Raw genomic sequence first — 18,713 nt, forward strand, 5'->3', positions numbered from 1 at the left:
GGTACTTTTCACTGATAAATTCTTATTTTTTGTGCTTTCTATATTAAAATTTGTATAATGTGTTTGAAAGTCAATGATGTATTCCTATTTCCATTGAAGTGTGCAGGCACGGTGCTGCAATCGATGTCACTGCAGGAGGTTCAGCCGTGTTACACAGTGCAAGATAATATGTATATATGTATATCCAAGATACTGTAAAATATTTTGTTCAATAAACTCAGTAAAACACACTTCTTTTTAATTTATGGACCAGGGACTATTTTTACATTATTGGATTTCTTTTGTGGTGTTATTGATATTTGCTTTCACAAAGGGTGTAATGTGAGAAAAGAGCCCTTTATTTCCAGCATTACAAATCTTCCTGACAAACACCCACTTTCAACTCAGAAGCAATTCATAAATGACCTTCTACGGTCCCCTCAAATATCGAGTGTCCCTCTAAAACATTGCATCTTTAAAAAAAAATTAAGTGCAGCAACCAATTTACTAGAGAGGCACTCTAACCTTTGCTGTTAACCTTGGAAGATTAATTGGTTAACGAGGTAGGTTGAACCAAAGCAGGTTATTCTGTTATCTGCTTTTATTTTCATATTTATTTCTCTTAACTTCTACTTCCTGTCTACCCAAGACCAACCAAACTAGTGAGTTTTCTTTTTTCGTTTCCAAATTTTTCATTTGGAAACAAAATAGAAATCTTTCACATGACTTTATTGATTTGGTTTAGTAACAAACAAACAGCTGACTTCTTGTTTCAGTTTCAGAGGAACTAACGGAGTAATTGACCGTGCGCAGATGTCTCAGGCCAGCATTTCAGTTTTGTTTCTGAGACCAAGAACATTTTTTCATATTTCATTTATTCATATATGTTTATTTGTACTAGGAAACCAACATTATTCAGTGATACCCAGACCCTTTTGCAAAGAAAATGTTTATACATCCACCCTGCCGAGGTGAGCAGTACTTCATGTTTTTCCTTGAGGGGTCAGCACAGCAGATCGTCTGCCTCCACCTCACCCTGTCTCTACTGTAGCATGCTACTCAGTCACACCAACCGTCCGCAGGTCCTTCACTACATCCACGAATCTTCTCTGTGGTTCTCTTTTCCTCCTCTATTCTACGTCCCACCTTGACCTATGGTCATGAGCTCTCGTTTAGAGGTAGGGTGAGGAGTCCAGTCCATTTGTAACGGACTCAGAAGAGCCACTACTCCTCCACATTCAAATAAACCAGCTGAGGTGGTTCAAGCATCTGATTAGGATTCTTCCTGGGTGAGATGTTCTGGGCATGTGCCACCAGGAGGAGGTGACCCTGGGATACCCCCAGGACAGGTGGGGTTATATCTCTTGGCTGGCCTGGGAATGCTTTGTTGTTCCCTTAGATGGCCTGGAAGAGATGGTGATGACAGAAGACACATCTGATATTAATTTTGTGAACTGTGGTCCCAGTTAGTGCATGCTTTAGGACGGGACTACCTTATGATTGACAGGTTGTTACCCTATGAATGAGCAGTATTGCTGAGTTTCACTAAGTAATGGGTGTAATGGGTGCATCCATTTTTTACATCCAGTCTATCACTTTACATTTCCCTAAAATACTGAGTGTGCTTCAGTAAAGCAGAGCATTGTGTATCTGCAGCCTGTGGACAGACAGCGAGGAGGAAACACGAGTCGGCAGCAGACAGCTGTGTTTTGGTTGTAATGACATCACTGCTCATTAGAGGCCCATCAGTTTTTGAGCAGGTGCACGGGTGTGTGTGTGCGCGCGAGCGCTCGTGCATTGTCATCTCTGCAGGATAGCATATTCCCCTCATGCACGGCTGTAATTACCGCCCACTTTCTTGCAGCGACATGCCGCATCCTGACACCAGTTAGAGCCACACAGAGGGAATTGAGGGTCTCCAATGAACCCCACGCCGAGCTTCCCTCAGCTGACCTGGCTGTCATCCAATCATCTTTTACGTTCTGCTTTTGCCACATATAGATCAGACCTTTTGTTACACGAACTGCTCCGAGTTTACACAGAGTAACTTTGTGTCTCTGGAAAACAGCTTTGGTGAATTCCAGATGCAAGATATATGCATATTAAAAAACGATATAACTATAAATAGGAGCAATATCAGCGTTTTAGCTTCGTAGGGACTCTTGCTATTTCTGGCCGCAATCTCTGTAAGAATGACAACGTGTTTTTTTGTGTTGAACACAGAATTTCTTTGATCTCAGTGGTTTAAAGCTTTTGAGGATTTTGCAGATAGTTTCAGCGAAACAGTAAAAGCCAAAATTCTGCAGATTAAAATAAAGAGCAAAAAAATAAATTCTAGCGACTACCATGGGAAAAACTCGAGGCTGAAAAGCAAAAAACTGCAGTTCCTCTGATGGCCACTTGGGACTTTATCCAAAAGTGAGTCAAATCCCCACCCAAACAATAAAGCTCCTTTTGCTGCTCTGTTATTGCCAATCAGAAAATCATTTTCCATGTAACCTTTATGGGTTCAAGTGTTTGTGCAACCACAACTATTGCCATCTGATGGCCTTTCACGTTGATCTCAGTTTCTGACCTCGAAGCTACATCCATGTTTTATACTGTCTATGACCCAAACTGAAGCCCAGACTTATTGGCTGATCCACCCCTCAGAGATATCACAGCACCAACAACACAAACACAGCTGAGGCATCCAGTTCAGTGACTAGAAAATTCTGGAGATGAAGCCAAGTGGACGCCAGAGTGGACGCCAGCATAAACTATTTATATAATTTTCTGTTTGTTCCAGGCTGTAAACATGTTGGTCATTTATAAAGTTACTAAAAGTTTTCACCACTAGATTTCAGTAGTTTGCCAGCTGCAGTCAACCGAGTTCTGTTTTCTTATTTGTCACAATTCAAGTGTATAATCCTAGCTATGGCGTCTGCTATAAGACAAACAACCTTCCTTTCATATCAAAAATCCTTGAAAGAGTACACAGCAAAATCTCCAGTGTTAAATTAACACTGGAGAGTGTCTATATGGGTCCACGCCTCTGAGTGTTAAATTAACACTTTTGACAGTGTCATATGTTTAAAAGTAACCTAGTCAGTTTTGAAGATTAACAAAGACTAACACTGAGCAGTGCTGATTTTCTAACACTGGAAAATAACTCAAAATGTTAGAAATATTCTCCAAATATGTGTTAATTTAACACTGGAGATTTTGCTGTGTAGTTGTCAAACAGCTAACAGATCATCTGCAGAGGAATGGCTTATTTGAAGAGTTTCAGTCAGGTTTCAGAGCTCAGCACAGCACAGAAACAGCTTTAGTGAAGGTTACAAATGATCTTCTTATGGCCTCTGACAGTGGACTCATCTCTGTGCTTGTCTTGCTAGACCTCAGTGCAGCGTTTGATACCATTGACCATAATATCCTATTAGAGCAATTAGAACATGCTGTAGGTATTACAGGTACTGTGCTGCAGTGGTTTCTATCATATCTATCTAATAGACTCCAATTTGTGCATGTAAATGGAGAGTCCTCTTCACACACTAAGGTCAGTTATGGTGTTCCACAGGGTTTGGTGCTAGGACCAGTTCTGTTTACATTATACATGCTTCCCTTAGGCAGTATCATTAGAAGACATAGCATACATTTTCACTGCTATGCAGATGACACCCAGCTCTATCTGTCCATGAAGCCAGATAACACACACCAATTAGTTAAACTGCAGGAATGTCTTAAAGACATAAAGACCTGGATGGCCGCTAACTTTCTGCTTCTTAATTCAGATAAAACTGAGGTTATTGTACTCGGCCCTGAAAATCTTAGAAATATGGTATCTAACCAGATTCTTACTCTGGATGGCATTACCTTGGCCTCCAGTAACGCTGTGAGGAACCTTGGAGTCATTTTTGACCAGGACATGTCCTTCAACGCACATATTAAACAAATATGTAAGACTGCTTTCTTCCATTTGCGCAACATCTCTAAAATTAGAAATATCCTGTCTCAGAGTGACGCTGAAAAACTAGTTCATGCATTTATTACTTCCAGGCTGGACTACTGTAATTCATTATTATCAGGATGTCCAAAAAACTCACTGAAAAGCCTTCAGCTAATCCAAAATGCTGCAGCAAGAGTACTGACAGGGACTAGAAAGAGAGAGCATATTTCTCCTGTTTTGGCTTCCCTTCATTGGCTTCCTGTTAAATCCAGAATTGAATTCAAAATCCTGCTCCTCACATACAAGGTCTTAAATAATCAGGCCCCATCTTATCTTAATGACCTTGTAGTACCATATCACCCTATTAGAGCACTTCGCTCTCGCTCTGCAGGCCTACTTGTTGTTCCTAGAGTATTTAAAAGTAGAATGGGAGGCAGAGCCTTCAGTTTTCAGGCCCCTCTTCTGTGGAACCAGCTTCCAGTTTGGATTCGGGAGACAGACACTATCTCTACTTTTAAGATTAGGCTTAAAACTTTCCTTTTTGCTAAAGCATATAGTTAGGGCTGGACCAGGTGACCCTGAATCCTCCCTTAGTTATGCTGCAATAGACGTAGGCTGCCGGGGGATTCCCATGATGCATTGAGTTTTTCCTTTCCAGTCACCTTTCTCACTCACTATGTATTAACAGACCTCTCTGCATTGAATCATATCTGTTATTAACCTCTGTCTCTCTTCCACAGCATGTCTTTTATCCTGTCTTCCTTCTCTCACCCCAACCGGTCGCAGCAGATGGCCGCCCCTCCCTGAGCCTGGTTCTGCCGGAGGTTTCTTCCTGTTAAAAGGGAGTTTTTCCTTCCCACTGTCGCCAAAGTGCTTGCTCATAGGGGGTCATATGATTGTTGGGTTTTTCTCTGTATCTATGAAGCGCCTTGAGGGACTTTTGTTGTGATTTGGCGCTATATAAATAAAATTGAATTGAATTGAATGTTAGTCACTCAAGACAAAACATTAAATTTAGACTGTATTGGCTATGGCCGGTGTGTTTGTCTGGACTGGATCAGCCCTTGAGTTTTTTCCCCATCTGTGGAATGCTGCCAGTCTACTGTTTACCTCAGCTGTCAACATGGGTGAAAAGCATGCACTTTTACTTACTCCGGAAGAGGCTATAAAACTTTGTGAGGACTGTGATACGGGTCAGTAATTCAGAGACGCTAATCTGACCGATGAAAGCTGAACTGTCCGTAGTGCTGCTGATTTTGCTACTGTTAACTGCTGTTAACCCCTGTTAGCTGTTGTTAGCTGCTGTTCCCTAGCATTAGTGATACTTTCTTTGAAGTGGATGTAACATCGTTATTTTAGTTTAGTTTTAGCTAATGATAATAAACCTGTTAATTATACACTATTTTTATTTGTGAGTACTGTACGTTTACCATGGGAGCCTATGGAGACTGTACCTCCAGCAGCCAGTAGAAAAACTCTTTTTGGTCCCTTTATATAATTTACTTCTTTAAAACAATTGTTCCAGGTTAGATTTTTGTTTGGGAACTCAGCCTTCAATTTTTATTGAGGCTTCATGGCTTGGGCGCTTTGACTAATTAAAGCTACAGCCTATTGTGTCTCCTAGGACTGACCCGTGCTAACTGGTTTGAGTTTAAGCCTTCTATAAAAATAAATTAGCTGATTAATATCATGAGACATCACTGCACTAATTAGGAGACATGTGTCTGTGAGTTGCACCCTTATAGTTTATGGATTCTAACCAAGCTTGCTGCCATTCGGTTGATAACTAAGCGCTTTGCCTTCTTGTCGAAATATGGCCACTGACTCAAAATGATGTCATAGTATACATAGTCTATGGTTAGGACCTGGTCAGCATTAGGATACAGTCACTTCAGTTATGCTAAAATAGCAGTTACACACTTGTGGGAACAGAACATTACCTTCTGACCTAAAAATGACTTCACTGTCTGTAGATTTCTATTGTGCAGCGTAGCTCGGCATGTATAAATAGCACAGCTGAAACAAAATGACAGTTGCTGTATCACATTTCATTTCAAATGTTGAGTACAAATCTGCTGCAAGCCCTTGTCTTTCAGAGGCAAATTGGTTTTCCTGTATGATGCTGTGAGATATTGAAATGTCTGGAGAGAAAAGCTGCAGCGATATACACTAAAAATTACTTGTCGCCATAGCTACCACCCACTAATCCCTGCTGAAAGCCCAGAAAGGATCAGCAGAGCCCAACATTGTCCTTTGATTGACAGAAGACGTACATGAATCTGTAGCATACATTGTGTGACTCCCAGCGATGTATTGTTTTAAATTAGCATGCTGTAGCAGCACATGTGTGTGAAGAAGCTGTTGTTCCTCTTTAAGGGTGACATATTTACCCGGTGTCAGAGAAAGGTGTGTCTTTTTGCCACTCGGCACTAACTGAATGCAATAATTACAGGTTGCAAAAAGGAGGAACAGACATATTACAGAAAAAGATGAACAGAGGATGTAAACAAACTCCCGGCTAGGTGCACACAGCAACACAACAGTCAGGTGCAGAAAGTACTAAAGTTGCTGTCACACCCATCAATCAGTGAAACCTGCTTCATCCTCCGCATGGAGGAACCACAGCTAACAGTGTGAGAGAGACAGGGTGAAAGGTTTATTTATTACAGATATTCTTAGACTTTGCTTGAGAAGGTTCTGGTTTCTCACCAGCTCTCAATCCATCAGAGCACCTTTGAGATGTGGGAGCCAACAAATCACATCAACGTGGACCAAAATCTTCATGAAGAAGAATTACTCTAAGGCAGTTCTGGAGTCAAAAAGGGTCCAACGCAGCGCTAGGTGTACACAACAAATTTTCCTTTGGATATATGTGCACACTTTGAAAACACTGGCTTCTCAGACAGTTATGAACCGTTTCATATGCTAAGTGACGCAATACGATTGGCTGATTAGAAGTAATTCACTCCTTGCAGCCAGGGGCCATCTTTAGCATCTCAAAAACCCTCCAGTCAATTTGTTGTTGTTACCTGGGGAAAAAGTGGGCAGGGACAATCTGAAATGATTAAATCTGATTGGCAGATTAATGCATATTACTGAGAATGAGTTAATCTGTCATGCCCGGCAGCTTGGAGTTTCTTCCACTGATGGCACGGAGATACTTTCTCAGTAATAAGAAAATAATGACATCCCACGGGTCCACTTCCACACTCAAAACATCCTTCTTTCCTCCCATTCCTGTGACGTGCTCATGGTGCAGATGTAAATACAGCTGCGGTCATGGTACTCAGCATCTAGGTAGCATCTTTTCAAACACTGACTGCTGATTCATCTCATCCAAGTCAGTTTTGTTGTCAATACACTGACAGTCGGGTACACAGAATATATGCTGGTCTCCCAGCTGTTGCATAGGATTTATGATGTCCAGTACACACAGTGAGCCTTGTGCAGCTCTAACTGCTGTTTTGGCGATGGCAGTTCACTTAACCAACATGAGTGCCAATAATAACAAAAAAAAGAATAGCCTTAAAGAATAGATAAATCCTTTGCGGTGCCACTATCGCTAAGAACTAAACTTAACCTTTAAAATGGATTACCATTTTAATAAAAAAATCATTAAAAAAAAGTGGCAGAACAGCACACTGGTGTAGTGCCTCAATTGTCAGGTGGGAGATCAATTTCATCCAGCCGCTCGGTGATGGGCGTGCTGAACAGAGCCGACTTCCTGAAGGGTCCCTTCGAGCTCCGGGCGGCAGTCACACCCTGTGACACAAAAATACACTATGACTTGGCGATATGGCCTAAAATCCATATCGCGGTATAATTTGAAGCACGTGCGGTAACGATATATATCGCGATATATTCTTTTCTTCTGTATAACGTATTTTACACACTATAAGGCACACTTAAAATCCTTTAATTTTCTCAAAAATCGAGAGTGTGCCTTATGTATGAATTCTGGTTGTGCTTACTGACCTCGAACTGATTTTGGCGTGCAGAAATCTGTTAAAAAATGTTTTAGTACAACTTTGTTAAGCCACACTGCTTGATGGATTGTCAGAGCATTACGGCTGCCGTAGTGAGGAGCTTCGCGGAGTAATCTGGGTCCAAAACTCCGTCCTGTTCAGGTCCCAAACGAACACTGAGAGTTAAAAACGGTCTAAATTCTTTCATCTTTAATTAAATCATCAGTGATGCTGCTTTACCAGGTGTAACAATTAAGTTTAACATCCAGGCATCCATGAAAACAGAATTTATTAAATTTAACGGAGTTAGAAGTTAACAGGAAGTTAGCTCGCAAGTTTCCACCTAAACATGACATACCATGTTCTGACTGAGAGATTTTTGAAACTAATTAAAACGTACAGCTCTGCTACCACTTCCAACATAAATGAAGACAGAAAACTAAACAGCAGTGGCGTTTGCAGGGTTACTGAAGTTGGACTACCTGGTATATCTTATCTATCTTATCTCTTATCTTATATAATGTTGTGCTACCTGATTGCTAGCGACACAGCTATGTTAGCATAACATTAGCACAGTGAAGCTGGAGGATGAACGCCAACTTTTTTCCACTCGATAAAAGTTAACGTGAGGGATTCTGGTGGTCAGGGACAAATGCAATCGCATAGCAGGATGCTATACACGGGCCAAACTTCAGTCAGGAGAACAACTGAGATTATTCATCCACAATACGAGGTTAGTTATTAATATACTGCAACAAGATGGGAATAGAGAGAGAATTCAACATTAATGAATCAATGTTACGGACGTCATCAACATGCACTATCGCGATAGATCGGTATAGTCAAAATCTCTATCGTTGGCCAAATTTATATCGTTTCTATCGTATATCGTTTATATCACCCACCCCTACTATGACTAATCACAGCAGAGAGAGGTGATTAATAATCTCCTCTTGACCTTGGTGGATAAGTGTGACTCTCCTGCTGCTGTTGTGTGTTCCCTGACATATTTCATGGTGGTATTAGTGGCTAAACAGTATTCTTTAAGAAAGGAAAACAGCTGCTCAGACACTAAGGACAGACCGCAAACACAAGTGTTCATCATCAGACAGGGAAAATTGCTGTGCTGTTGATCACATATAACTTTCAACCGATAAATAAATCACTTAAATAGAACTTAAATATGGATATTTTAAAGGAGAGAAAAAGAAACCACTATGAGATAAAGCAGTCTGACTTACCTGTATCTGCTGGCAGTTTTCACTCCAGAATGTGATGGCCTGGTCAGTTTTGTAGTCATGAACCTGTAAAAAATTAAACCAGTAAAATGTCAGAAAGATTTTCAGGCTTTTATAGGAGAGGCTGATGATGTACTTATTATTTTAGGTAATCTGCTTCTCACAGCAACTGTGTATTTCACATAACCAAAATACAAATAAGTCAAAGAGGAGGAAATAAAAGTATGGAAGTTTATTTTGTAGTTTTGAAATCAGATTGTTGCTGTTTGGGGAGATTACGCACAGACACAAACACACACAAAGTTTGTAACTCTACATACACGTGTTGTTTCAGGTTTATGAGGCACAAATCCCTCCACACAGAAATCCTTCTGGGTTGTGGAGCAGTACTCCGTTTTGGGAGTCAGTGGGTTCAGATCAGCATGAATCTTCTCACTGTGAAAACAAGAAGACAGAATCTAAGCACCAAGCAGCAGCACTTGCCTGTGATCCAGCACATACAGTTTTTGTTGTTGTTTTGTTTTTTTAAGTGTAGCATGATGTAATTAAATGATTTTGTAAACAACCTATTTACTATAAAATATACTGAAAGTTGCTGCACATTGAAAGGAGCCAGCTGAAGTGGTTTGGGCATTTATGCCTCCCGTGCGCCTCCTCAGAGAGGTTTGTGAAGCCCCTGGGCAGAACCAGGACATGCTGAGGAGAGACTATGTCTCCTGGCTGGCTTGGAAATGCCTTGGCTTCCCCCAGATTAGCTAGAGGTGGAGGTGCTAGAGGGAGGTCTGGACATCTCTGCTGCCCACACAACTGAGACCCAGATAAACAGCAGAAAATGGATGGTTGGATGAATTCTAGGTCTTTCCTGAAATCAAAAATCAATCAGTGCTTCCCATCTGAACTCCTCAGACACAGATGATTTTTTTCCTATAGTGACGTGAATATATTGAAAGAAGCCACACAAAAATTTTGAGGTGGGTTGAAGATTTATGCTCTCTCTTGTTTCCCAGAAGTTCTGAAAATCATTGCATTTCAAGTACAGAGATATCCAGCAGACCTGCAATATATTTTTATGTTTTATACACAAAGCTTGCAGTCTGAACAAAGAGAGAAGTCTGAGTAACATGTCCAAGTTATCATTTAGAACATGCAAAGAACACTATTTCACAGCCATAAGCTGCACGTTAGAAAGGTATTTTGGAAACAAAATGTATGTAAGAAGCAGAACTTGTTTTAATCATCCAATTACCCAGTTTACACCTTTTCAAGTTTTCTCCATTTTCTTAAATTTGTTTTTCCATTCCTGAAATTTTCACATGGCTGCTTCATGTACTTAAGAAGAAAATTTGCCTTTAACTCCTGTGTGTAGGGCCTGCAACTCAGAAAATATTCAGAATTCATTCATAATGCTAAAGTTAGTATCATAAAAAGAAAATAAAATCAACTGCTTCTGAAAGGAGTGATTTAAAAAAGAAAAATTATATGCAATTATCCATCTGCCTCATTTGCTATTAAGATTAGCCATCCTGGAATGATGTCTGACCATACAAGGATGGTTTTTGCTTTCTTTCAAATCTTTTGACAGAACGTAGCACGCAAGCTGAAGCGTTGCATTCACTGGAAATAGTAAAGTCGTCTAGCCCTAGCAGGTGCAAGAAGCACTATTAGCCAGGCGCAGTCTGCTCATGCCCACACAGTCCAGCGAAGAGCTCTAATAAATGCAAACATGTGTGGGTGAGCTGATGGTGTGCAGGGCGTTTAAGGCTCCTGGTGTAAGCATCATTTATTTGCATCGTTTCACGACACTCAGTGTCTCTGTGGTATTACATATAGTATATAAAATATGTCATACTGGACTGAAATGAAACTCAAAGCTTGATACTCCGCCAATCTCCCATCTGGCTAGGATTATTTATACACAGTGTTGTGCTTTACATAACAGCCAATCAGCCAAATCATACAAGGCTATTGGACACACCATTGGTGTTTGCTTATAAAACTCAGGAAATTTAGTGTATGGTTTAAAATCAAATGATGACACACTGTCTACTACGAGTCAAAAAGTTTTCATTGAAGACATTACGCTTTGCAGGCTTTTATGAGTTGTTAACTTGTGTGGGATGTTAACAACCACCTCTGCAGGGATGGACTTTATAAACCCCATAAGGGTGACTGGCCCCTGTGTAAAATAACACCATAAAGTCTGATTTAAAAGCTATCACAGCTGTGACTGAACAGTAAAACAAACCCCGACGTGTAAATATTACATCACCTTCCCCTCAAGACATGGTCAGGCAGTGCTCCTCGTCTCCATAAACAAACCACTTCCAGAAATAATTCGTTTAACATCAAAAGACTTGTTCATAGTTCATTTACCTTATCATCTGGGCAGTGTGTTTTTTAAGCAGCTCGCCTCTGATGCCTGAACCGAGGAAAATATAAAAGACAGGATGAACAGGGCATGCATAGAAAGCCATCCCCCAGAATAAAAAACTTTTTTAAATTGAAATAAGAAGAGGTCACATCAAATAATAAAACCTTTCAGCTCTTTGTAAATGCTTCTCTGTTCTTTACATGGCTCTTAATGGTATGGGTTTCAACATTTTTTTTCATTCTGGCTGGTGAAAGATAAAGACACATACCCTGTAACTTCCCCACTGGAGTCTTTGGAGCAACATAAGCTGCTTTCAGCGTAGTCACAGACTCCATCTTGGACTCCAGGTCTATTGTGAGAATCCCCTTGTGGCCATGTATGTGCTTGTGTGTCTTTGGGTCCTCTGTATGGAGATCTGCAATGGCTCTCTGGGTAAAAAAAAAAAAAATCACAGGATTTTTTTAGTCGGGTGGAAAACCATAAAAATCTACAATTTTGGATAAGTAAAAAAATGTTTTTGTACTTTTGCAACTGTACACCATCACAGCTGATTATAAATCAGACAATCAAGACATGACTGCAGTGCAAACTTTCAGCTTTATTTCAAATGGTTTTACAAATGTATTGAATTATCTGGTGAGGAATTACAACTATATTGATACACAATTACTGGCCAGTCCATTAGGTACACCTGTTCTTTTTAAACTGCTTTTTAATGCAACTATTGAATTAGCCAATTACATTGTAGTAACTCACTGCATTTAGACATGCAGATATGGTCAAGATGATCTGCTCAAGTTCAAATCAAGCCTCAGAATGGGGGAGAAAGGTCATTTAAGAACATGGCGTGGATGATCTGGGTATTTCAGGAACTGCCCATCTACACGAATTTTCCCACAGAACCGTCTCTAGGGTTTACAGAGAATGGTCCAAAAAAGAAAAAAAATATCCAATGAGCAGCAGTTCTCACGGGTAAAATGACTTGTTGATGCCAGAGGTCAGAGAATGGCCCGACTGGTTTGAGCTGAAGGTAACAGAAACTCAAACAACCACTTGTCATAAGCAAGGTATGCAGAAGGACATCTCTAAATACTACACAAAATAGCAAACCTTGAAGCAGATGGGCTACAGCAGGAGCAGACCATACGAAGAATTAAGGCAATTCTGAAGGTAGAATTGGATCCAACTTAGTGCTAGCAGTGCTAGCAAGGTGTACCTAATTCTGTGGCCCTGAGTGACATCCGTGTTATAACATATACTTGCTGTGTCAGGGACTCTGTCTTTCAAATATGGTTACCTAGACACCAGGTGTTAGCTCCAGGTATATTAATTATTAGATTAAATTAGCAAACGTTGTTAAGAAGTCTCGCGTGAACTTTTAACTTTAGCTAAACCTCGGAAATGGTTCACAGCACTCACCTCTTCGACCCAGTTATGCAACATCGGTTTTCCAACTTTATGTCCCACAGCGGCTGTCTGCTCGGTCATAACGGGAACAAAACTATGGAACTGGACTGAACGCAAGTGAATGGAGCTGCGGGTAGCTTCGGGATCGTCTTTCTAAGTTAAAGTTTACGAGCATCGCTTAGCAACAGCGTTTGTTCGACGGAAGCGTCGCCATGACAACAACAACAATGCACAACGTAGCACGTTGTAAGAAAAGGTAAACTTCCGGGTGGAATGCATTTTAAAACCTTATTTGGGGCCAACATTAGCAAACCCATGTTTTTAATCAGACTTGGCTGGTGATTCTATTTTATGAGCCAGTAGCAACTGAAATTAAATAAAATTTAGACAATGCTTTAAAACAGCTAAGATTTAAGATGGCTGTCAAATTGTGGGGACTGTACGTTCCAGGTCCTAACCTGAGGTCCTCAGCCAAGGTCATCCCACAATTTCAGCTGAGAACCAAGGCTGATCCAGCTTTTTCAGTCAGTGGACCCACTCTCTGAATCAAGCTTCCTAAGAAGGCTCACTGTCATCTTTTAAATCCATCTTAAAGACATATACGCAGCTTTTTTCTGTGCCTCCACTTTGATTTACATTTATGTTCTCCATAATAATTGTTTTATCACCTTCCCCTAATTATCCTTTTTAATTCATTTTTTAATATTTGCTTTTAATTTACCTGTTTTTCCATTTCTAATTTTCTTTATTCCTTGCTCTTATCTCCATTTGTTGCCAGTATTCTTTATGTTATTTCATTCCATTTCCCATCTTGTACTGTGAAGCACTTTGTAACTTTGTTTTGAAAGGTGCCATGTATAAATAAAGTTATTATTATTCAAGTTATATATAGTCTGTCAAATATCATCCACAGTTACAGAGGAGCTAAAAAGCTTTCCTCAGAATGAAAGTGGAATAAGACATTCTTCTTCACATTCTTTCGGGTGAGCACAGAGGCAGAGCTTCTAGTCTCCAGGAGACAGCTGAGCGAGAAAGTGCTGTCCCGTGGGGTGCAATTAAAGTGAACAAAGATGACACCCCTGTCATCTGATCACCTGGTAAAACGGCTTTACAGCCATTCGCTGATTGATCCATCTACGGGTACAGCCATCCTGCTGAGCAAGGGTTGTGCTGCCATTGGAGGAACATTTCAGGTCAGAATTTTTTTCTCCCCCTCTATTGAACTCTCTTATTCTTCCATTACATAAGGCAGAGCTTGATTCAGCTGTGAACAGTGAAACAGCAACTATAAATCATCAAGTGAACATGAGAAAGTATAGTTGTATTAATATGATCCATACAGGCAGATTTTTATAAAGAAACTATATCTTTTTTAGACCGACAGACTCCAAGTGCAGCCCTTAATACTTCAATGTGTCTCAGTTCAGATACACTGTCATGTAGTACACTAGAAAGCACATACTTTCATTGTCAGTAAGGTGCTGTTGTCTCAAACTGTACATGGCATGTTGTGCATTTTTGGAAAATATAATATAATAAAATATAATATGATTTCTGCATTTGTACGACTGATTTTTCGGAACATTTACAACTTGTTCATTCACACATCCAGAGCAATATACTTCTAGATTTAATAAACAAAGCCCAGCAGACACATGGAAAGACCAGACAAAAATCTGCTGCCGGTGGAAACTGGTAGTCCCTCCCTGCTTGCTTCAAGATAGTAACGCTTGATCGTGAGGCCTTTTAAGTCTTCCACAATTGACAGTTTCACAATACATATTCTATGTGTCACAAACTGGCCTACACAAACATGACAGAAAGAGAGATGCACAGCAAATGACAATTAAAAACCTCTTCATTTAAAACTAAATAAACCAGGGGTGGCCAACCAGTCAGAGACCAAGAGCCACTTTTTTATTGTGTTACCACAAATAGCCACATCATACACATGAGCACACATGAACATCACCCATCCCTTCCTCTCTCTCTCTCCCTCTCTCTCACACACACGCACAAAAAATACACACACCTCTGCTCAGCCAGATTTATTGTAAATGTCACACACCAACATGATAATGACAGAAATGGACTCCTACAGTACTAAAACCACAGGCCAGTCATTTTCTGTCATGAACCGAAGTTCAGTACGCAAGCTGGACCCAGAAGCAGAGACAACACGCACAGGAGTACGAAAAATAAACTTTATTTCAACTAAAGGTGTCCCGGAAGGGTCAAAGGAAAACACGCGAGAAACTAGAAAAACCAAGGGACCGGGGGATGAGTTACGCAGGAACGCAGTAATCGGGACTGTGGGAGGCTGCAACAGAAAGAGGAAGAGAGTTACTGGGGAGCGGGGAAATAGCAGCATACGTGGGGGAGAGTATGAGTCTTACAGTCAAAGCGGGGCCGTGGGAGCCGGAGGGAGGGGTGAGGGTCCGCGGGGGAGCTCCAGGAAAGTAGAGGTGATTGGTACCGGAGGCGATCCAAACTCCAGACGGGCAGGTGGACAGGCAGGTGGCTCAAAAACACGCCGAGCTGTTACCTGAGCGCAAAGGAAAAGATTAGCGTTTGTTCAGGTAAATGAGGGTTTTCACAACCGCCTTCCCGTGGGTGTACGTTACCGCTGTGAGACGACTAACGGACTGGCGTGGAGCAGCTGGCTGGGCTGGATCAAATAGTCCACCTGATAATCGCCTGAGATGGGATGCAGGTGTGGAGTTAACAGCCACACCCGTGGGCGTGGGCATCCCATCAGCTCCTCGGACACCGGGCTGCGGACCATGACATTTTCAACAATGAACATTGTGTGCACTGTCTCACACACACAAACTCTCAGTTCAACCAAGTCCACAAACAAAAATATAATAATCTACAATAGCATTTTTCTTTTGCTATGCATGTTCTTTAGTGGGACTTCTGGCATTCCTTGCCTTGAACACTCCTCTTCAAATTTGGCTTGTATTCCATTGTTGTCACTCAAAGCAATTCTTTCACATGAGTGTCAGTCAGAACAGATCGATGCTTTGATTTCACATATTTTAGGGTAGAAAACACAGACTCGTGACAGTATCTTAAGAGCAGCCCATTTAATATTGGGGTATTTTTCCATTGGCACACTTTTCCAGAAATCAATTGTCCATTCCCTTAAAACAGGTTTCAATTGGTCCTCCTCATAAAGATCAATCATCTCCAACTCAGCCGCAGCTTCATCTGTGACTAGCGGGACTTTCAAACAGTCCGTCTGTGCATTAAATGGGTCGACGAGGAACGTAATCTGTGGCCTTTTCTATTGTAGATCACGGAACCAGGTCACAAAGCTTTCGTGCAAGTTTTCAACCAGCATTGCATATCTGGCTCTTTGCTTACTCAGGGCGGCGCTGGCAACTTGCCCGCTGGCTTTAAGCAGAGTGGGAAAATGCGTTAAATCTCCTTTTTGAATATGCGCCTTGGACAGCTGTAGTTTGTTGACAAACGCAAACACACTTTGCACCAGGTCAGGCAGCATTTTTAACTTACCCTGCAGGGTCAGTTTCAGTCTTTCCAAGTGACACAGATCCATAATCCATTTGAGGTCCGAGAGCTTGGGATAGTCCTTGTCCTTCTCTTCCATAAACAGTTTCACGGCATCCAAAAGCTCAAAGAAGCGAGAGAGTACCTGGCCTTTTGACAGCCACCTCACAGTGCAGTGCAGCGGCAGGTCACCTGGAAGCCCTTGGTCCAGCTCAGCGATGAGATTCTTGAATTGTGTGTGGATATAGTTGACGACTTCCATCACAGGATTTAAGACGTTATGTAAATTCATTGATTTAGACACGAGTTGCTCCATGTGGATGATGCAGTGGAAATTCCAAAACTCAGGAAATGTTTGGTCAGCTTTGCACAACCCCACAAGCACGTTCACAGATCCCATCATGGCTGGTGCTCCATCTGTGGCTATTGCAGTTATTTTCGTTATGGGCAGATTTGCTTTTTCAAATGCAGCCATCATGGTTTCTTTTACGTCTATGCCACGGGTTCTGTCTTTTAATGGCACAATATCCAGGAGTTCTTTGATCACACAATCGCTTGACACAGACGATTGCCAATTGAGGCTTGTCTTGTATATCACAACTCTCATCCAATGCGACACTAAAATACTCGTGCTTGAAGGTCAGAGTGCAACTGTGTTTCAATAACCGTGTTAATGTCCGATATTCTGTGTCCAGCAGATTTCAAGATTTCAGCAACATCACTGAGGCATTTTTTAACAAACTCCGCTTCATTGTATGGGTTTTTAGCCCTTGCAATGTTCCAAGCCAGCTGATAGGAGCGTTATGGTCTCTAAGCGCTTCGTAAACTTTGGGAAAAACTGTATCTGCTTTTCTGCCTGACTTTTCAAAATGGCCAACTCGTGCCTGCGAAGTTCAGTCCCTTTTGGTAATCCCTGGTCAATGTTAGCATGGAGTGAGCTTTGAAGCTTTGAAATGCGCTAATTACATCTGACATATGAGACATGGCTTGCCATTGCGTTTAACAAAAATATATAAACTCTCCCACTCTGTTTAAAACGTCCTGTATTCATCTTCATGTTTTCGTTTTGCTGTGCATTTTTTCCCTGCCATTTTAAGGGTGAACTTGCCCCTACTGAGAAACTTTGCGGTATTTTCATCTCACCCACATGCGCATTTGATGAAAATACCATATTGAATTCAAGCAAAGTGAACACGCACATTTTAAAACAACATCAACAACAAAAAAACCCTCCAAAACGCAAACACAAACTTTGATATGTACGTAAGAGCCGCATGAAAGTAGGCAAAAGAGCCGCATGCGGCTCAGGAGCCGCGGGTTGGCCACCTCTATGCTAGGCTGTCACAGAGGTAGTCATACATGAGAGAGCAACATTTCTTTAATAAATATGTTAACAATCAGACAGTTTAACACTGCTGGCTTTAACATTTCTGAGTATTTATCCCTCTGGGGAGAAAAGTGAGAGAAAGGAAACAGAGAAAGAAGAAAATGACAATGACATTATTTAAACAGAAGCATCAGATGAGCCTTCAGCTGTTCGGTGAGGTTAGGTTATGTCATATGGAAACCACAGGTATTATCAGATGTGTGGCATTCGACTTATTCTACGCCAGGTTGAGTTATATCCCATTCATTATGTCATTAGCATTACCAGACAGAATTTCTGTATGGTATTCTCCTTTAAGAGCTTTACTTTATGCACCCCTTCATGTTACACCTCGGTTAGCTGCTTGTTTTATCTGCTTTGTGTGTTGTTTTTCTTATTATTTCCTGTTTGCTACAAGTTGTTAAATAGATTCATCTCATTCTATCAGCTGTTTTCCTGGAGTATTTCTCAAATATTTGGGAACAATTATTCTGTCCCAAAGTGCCTCTCCAGCTGATCAGATTACAGATGAATGGGGACAAGCATGTGAGCATATTTTTATTATTGACAGATACATTAGCATTTCATATGGCATGACATTGGTAGTATTTTTTTTAAATCTTTCTTTTCAAGTTTAGAACTGTTGCTATAATGAATAGTTTGTAATTTTGTTATTTAATGGGTAATAGTATTTAGGTTTGCACATTTCAAAATAATTAAAATAGTTAACTTGTTGTTTTAAGTCGTGCTCTGCTGGTATATTTTATCAGTTTCCAGCACTGTAAAATACATGGTAAGGTTGTCTAAGACATACTGTCCACCATTACCTCTTTATTAAGCAATAAAGAGGTAATGGTGGAGATGCTGAGTTGGGTGATTGGTGATGTATATAGGCAGTGTTGGGAAGGTTACTTTTAAAATGTATTCCAGTACAGAATACAGAATA

General features: G+C 40.8%; 1 protein-coding gene across 2 annotated transcripts; it reads right to left on the bottom strand.

Moving 5' to 3' along the window:
• Window positions 1–343: 343 nt before the first annotated feature.
• On the bottom strand, window positions 344–13,103 carry spag8 (sperm associated antigen 8). 2 transcript variants are annotated; one of them, XM_005921724.3, is made up of 6 exons: window positions 12,901–13,099; window positions 11,750–11,909; window positions 11,484–11,529; window positions 9,431–9,545; window positions 9,114–9,176; window positions 344–1,383 (listed from the first exon to the last, which is right to left on the bottom strand). In XM_005921724.3, exons 1-6 carry the CDS (start codon window positions 12,967–12,969, stop codon window positions 1,375–1,377), a joined length of 462 nt encoding a protein of 153 aa, XP_005921786.1. In that variant the 5' UTR covers window positions 12,970–13,099; the 3' UTR covers window positions 344–1,374. The 2 variants fall into 2 exon arrangements, with proteins under 2 accessions (XP_005921786.1, XP_005921784.1); XM_005921722.3 differs by lacking the exon at window positions 344–1,383 and adding an exon at window positions 6,551–7,669 and having other exon boundaries at window positions 12,901–13,103.
• Between the last annotated feature and the right edge of the window lie 5,610 nt (window positions 13,104–18,713).

This window comes from Haplochromis burtoni, unplaced genomic scaffold (assembly GCF_018398535.1).
Source record: "Haplochromis burtoni strain Fernald_Lab_line unplaced genomic scaffold, NCSU_Asbu1 Contig_51, whole genome shotgun sequence".
NCBI lineage: Eukaryota > Metazoa > Chordata > Actinopteri > Cichliformes > Cichlidae > Haplochromis > Haplochromis burtoni.

Coding starts and splice junctions, on each gene's coding strand:
- spag8 (XM_005921722.3), bottom strand. CDS start 12,969: ATGACCGAGCAGACAGCCGCTGTGGGACATAAAGTTGGAAAACCGATG. Junction 11,910..12,900: donor TGCATAACTGGGTCGAAGAG/GTGAGTGCTGTG, acceptor TTTTTTACCCAG/AGAGCCATTGCAGATCTCCA. Junction 9,177..9,430: donor ATAAACCTGAAACAACACGT/GTATGTAGAGTT, acceptor AATTTTTTACAG/GTTCATGACTACAAAACTGA.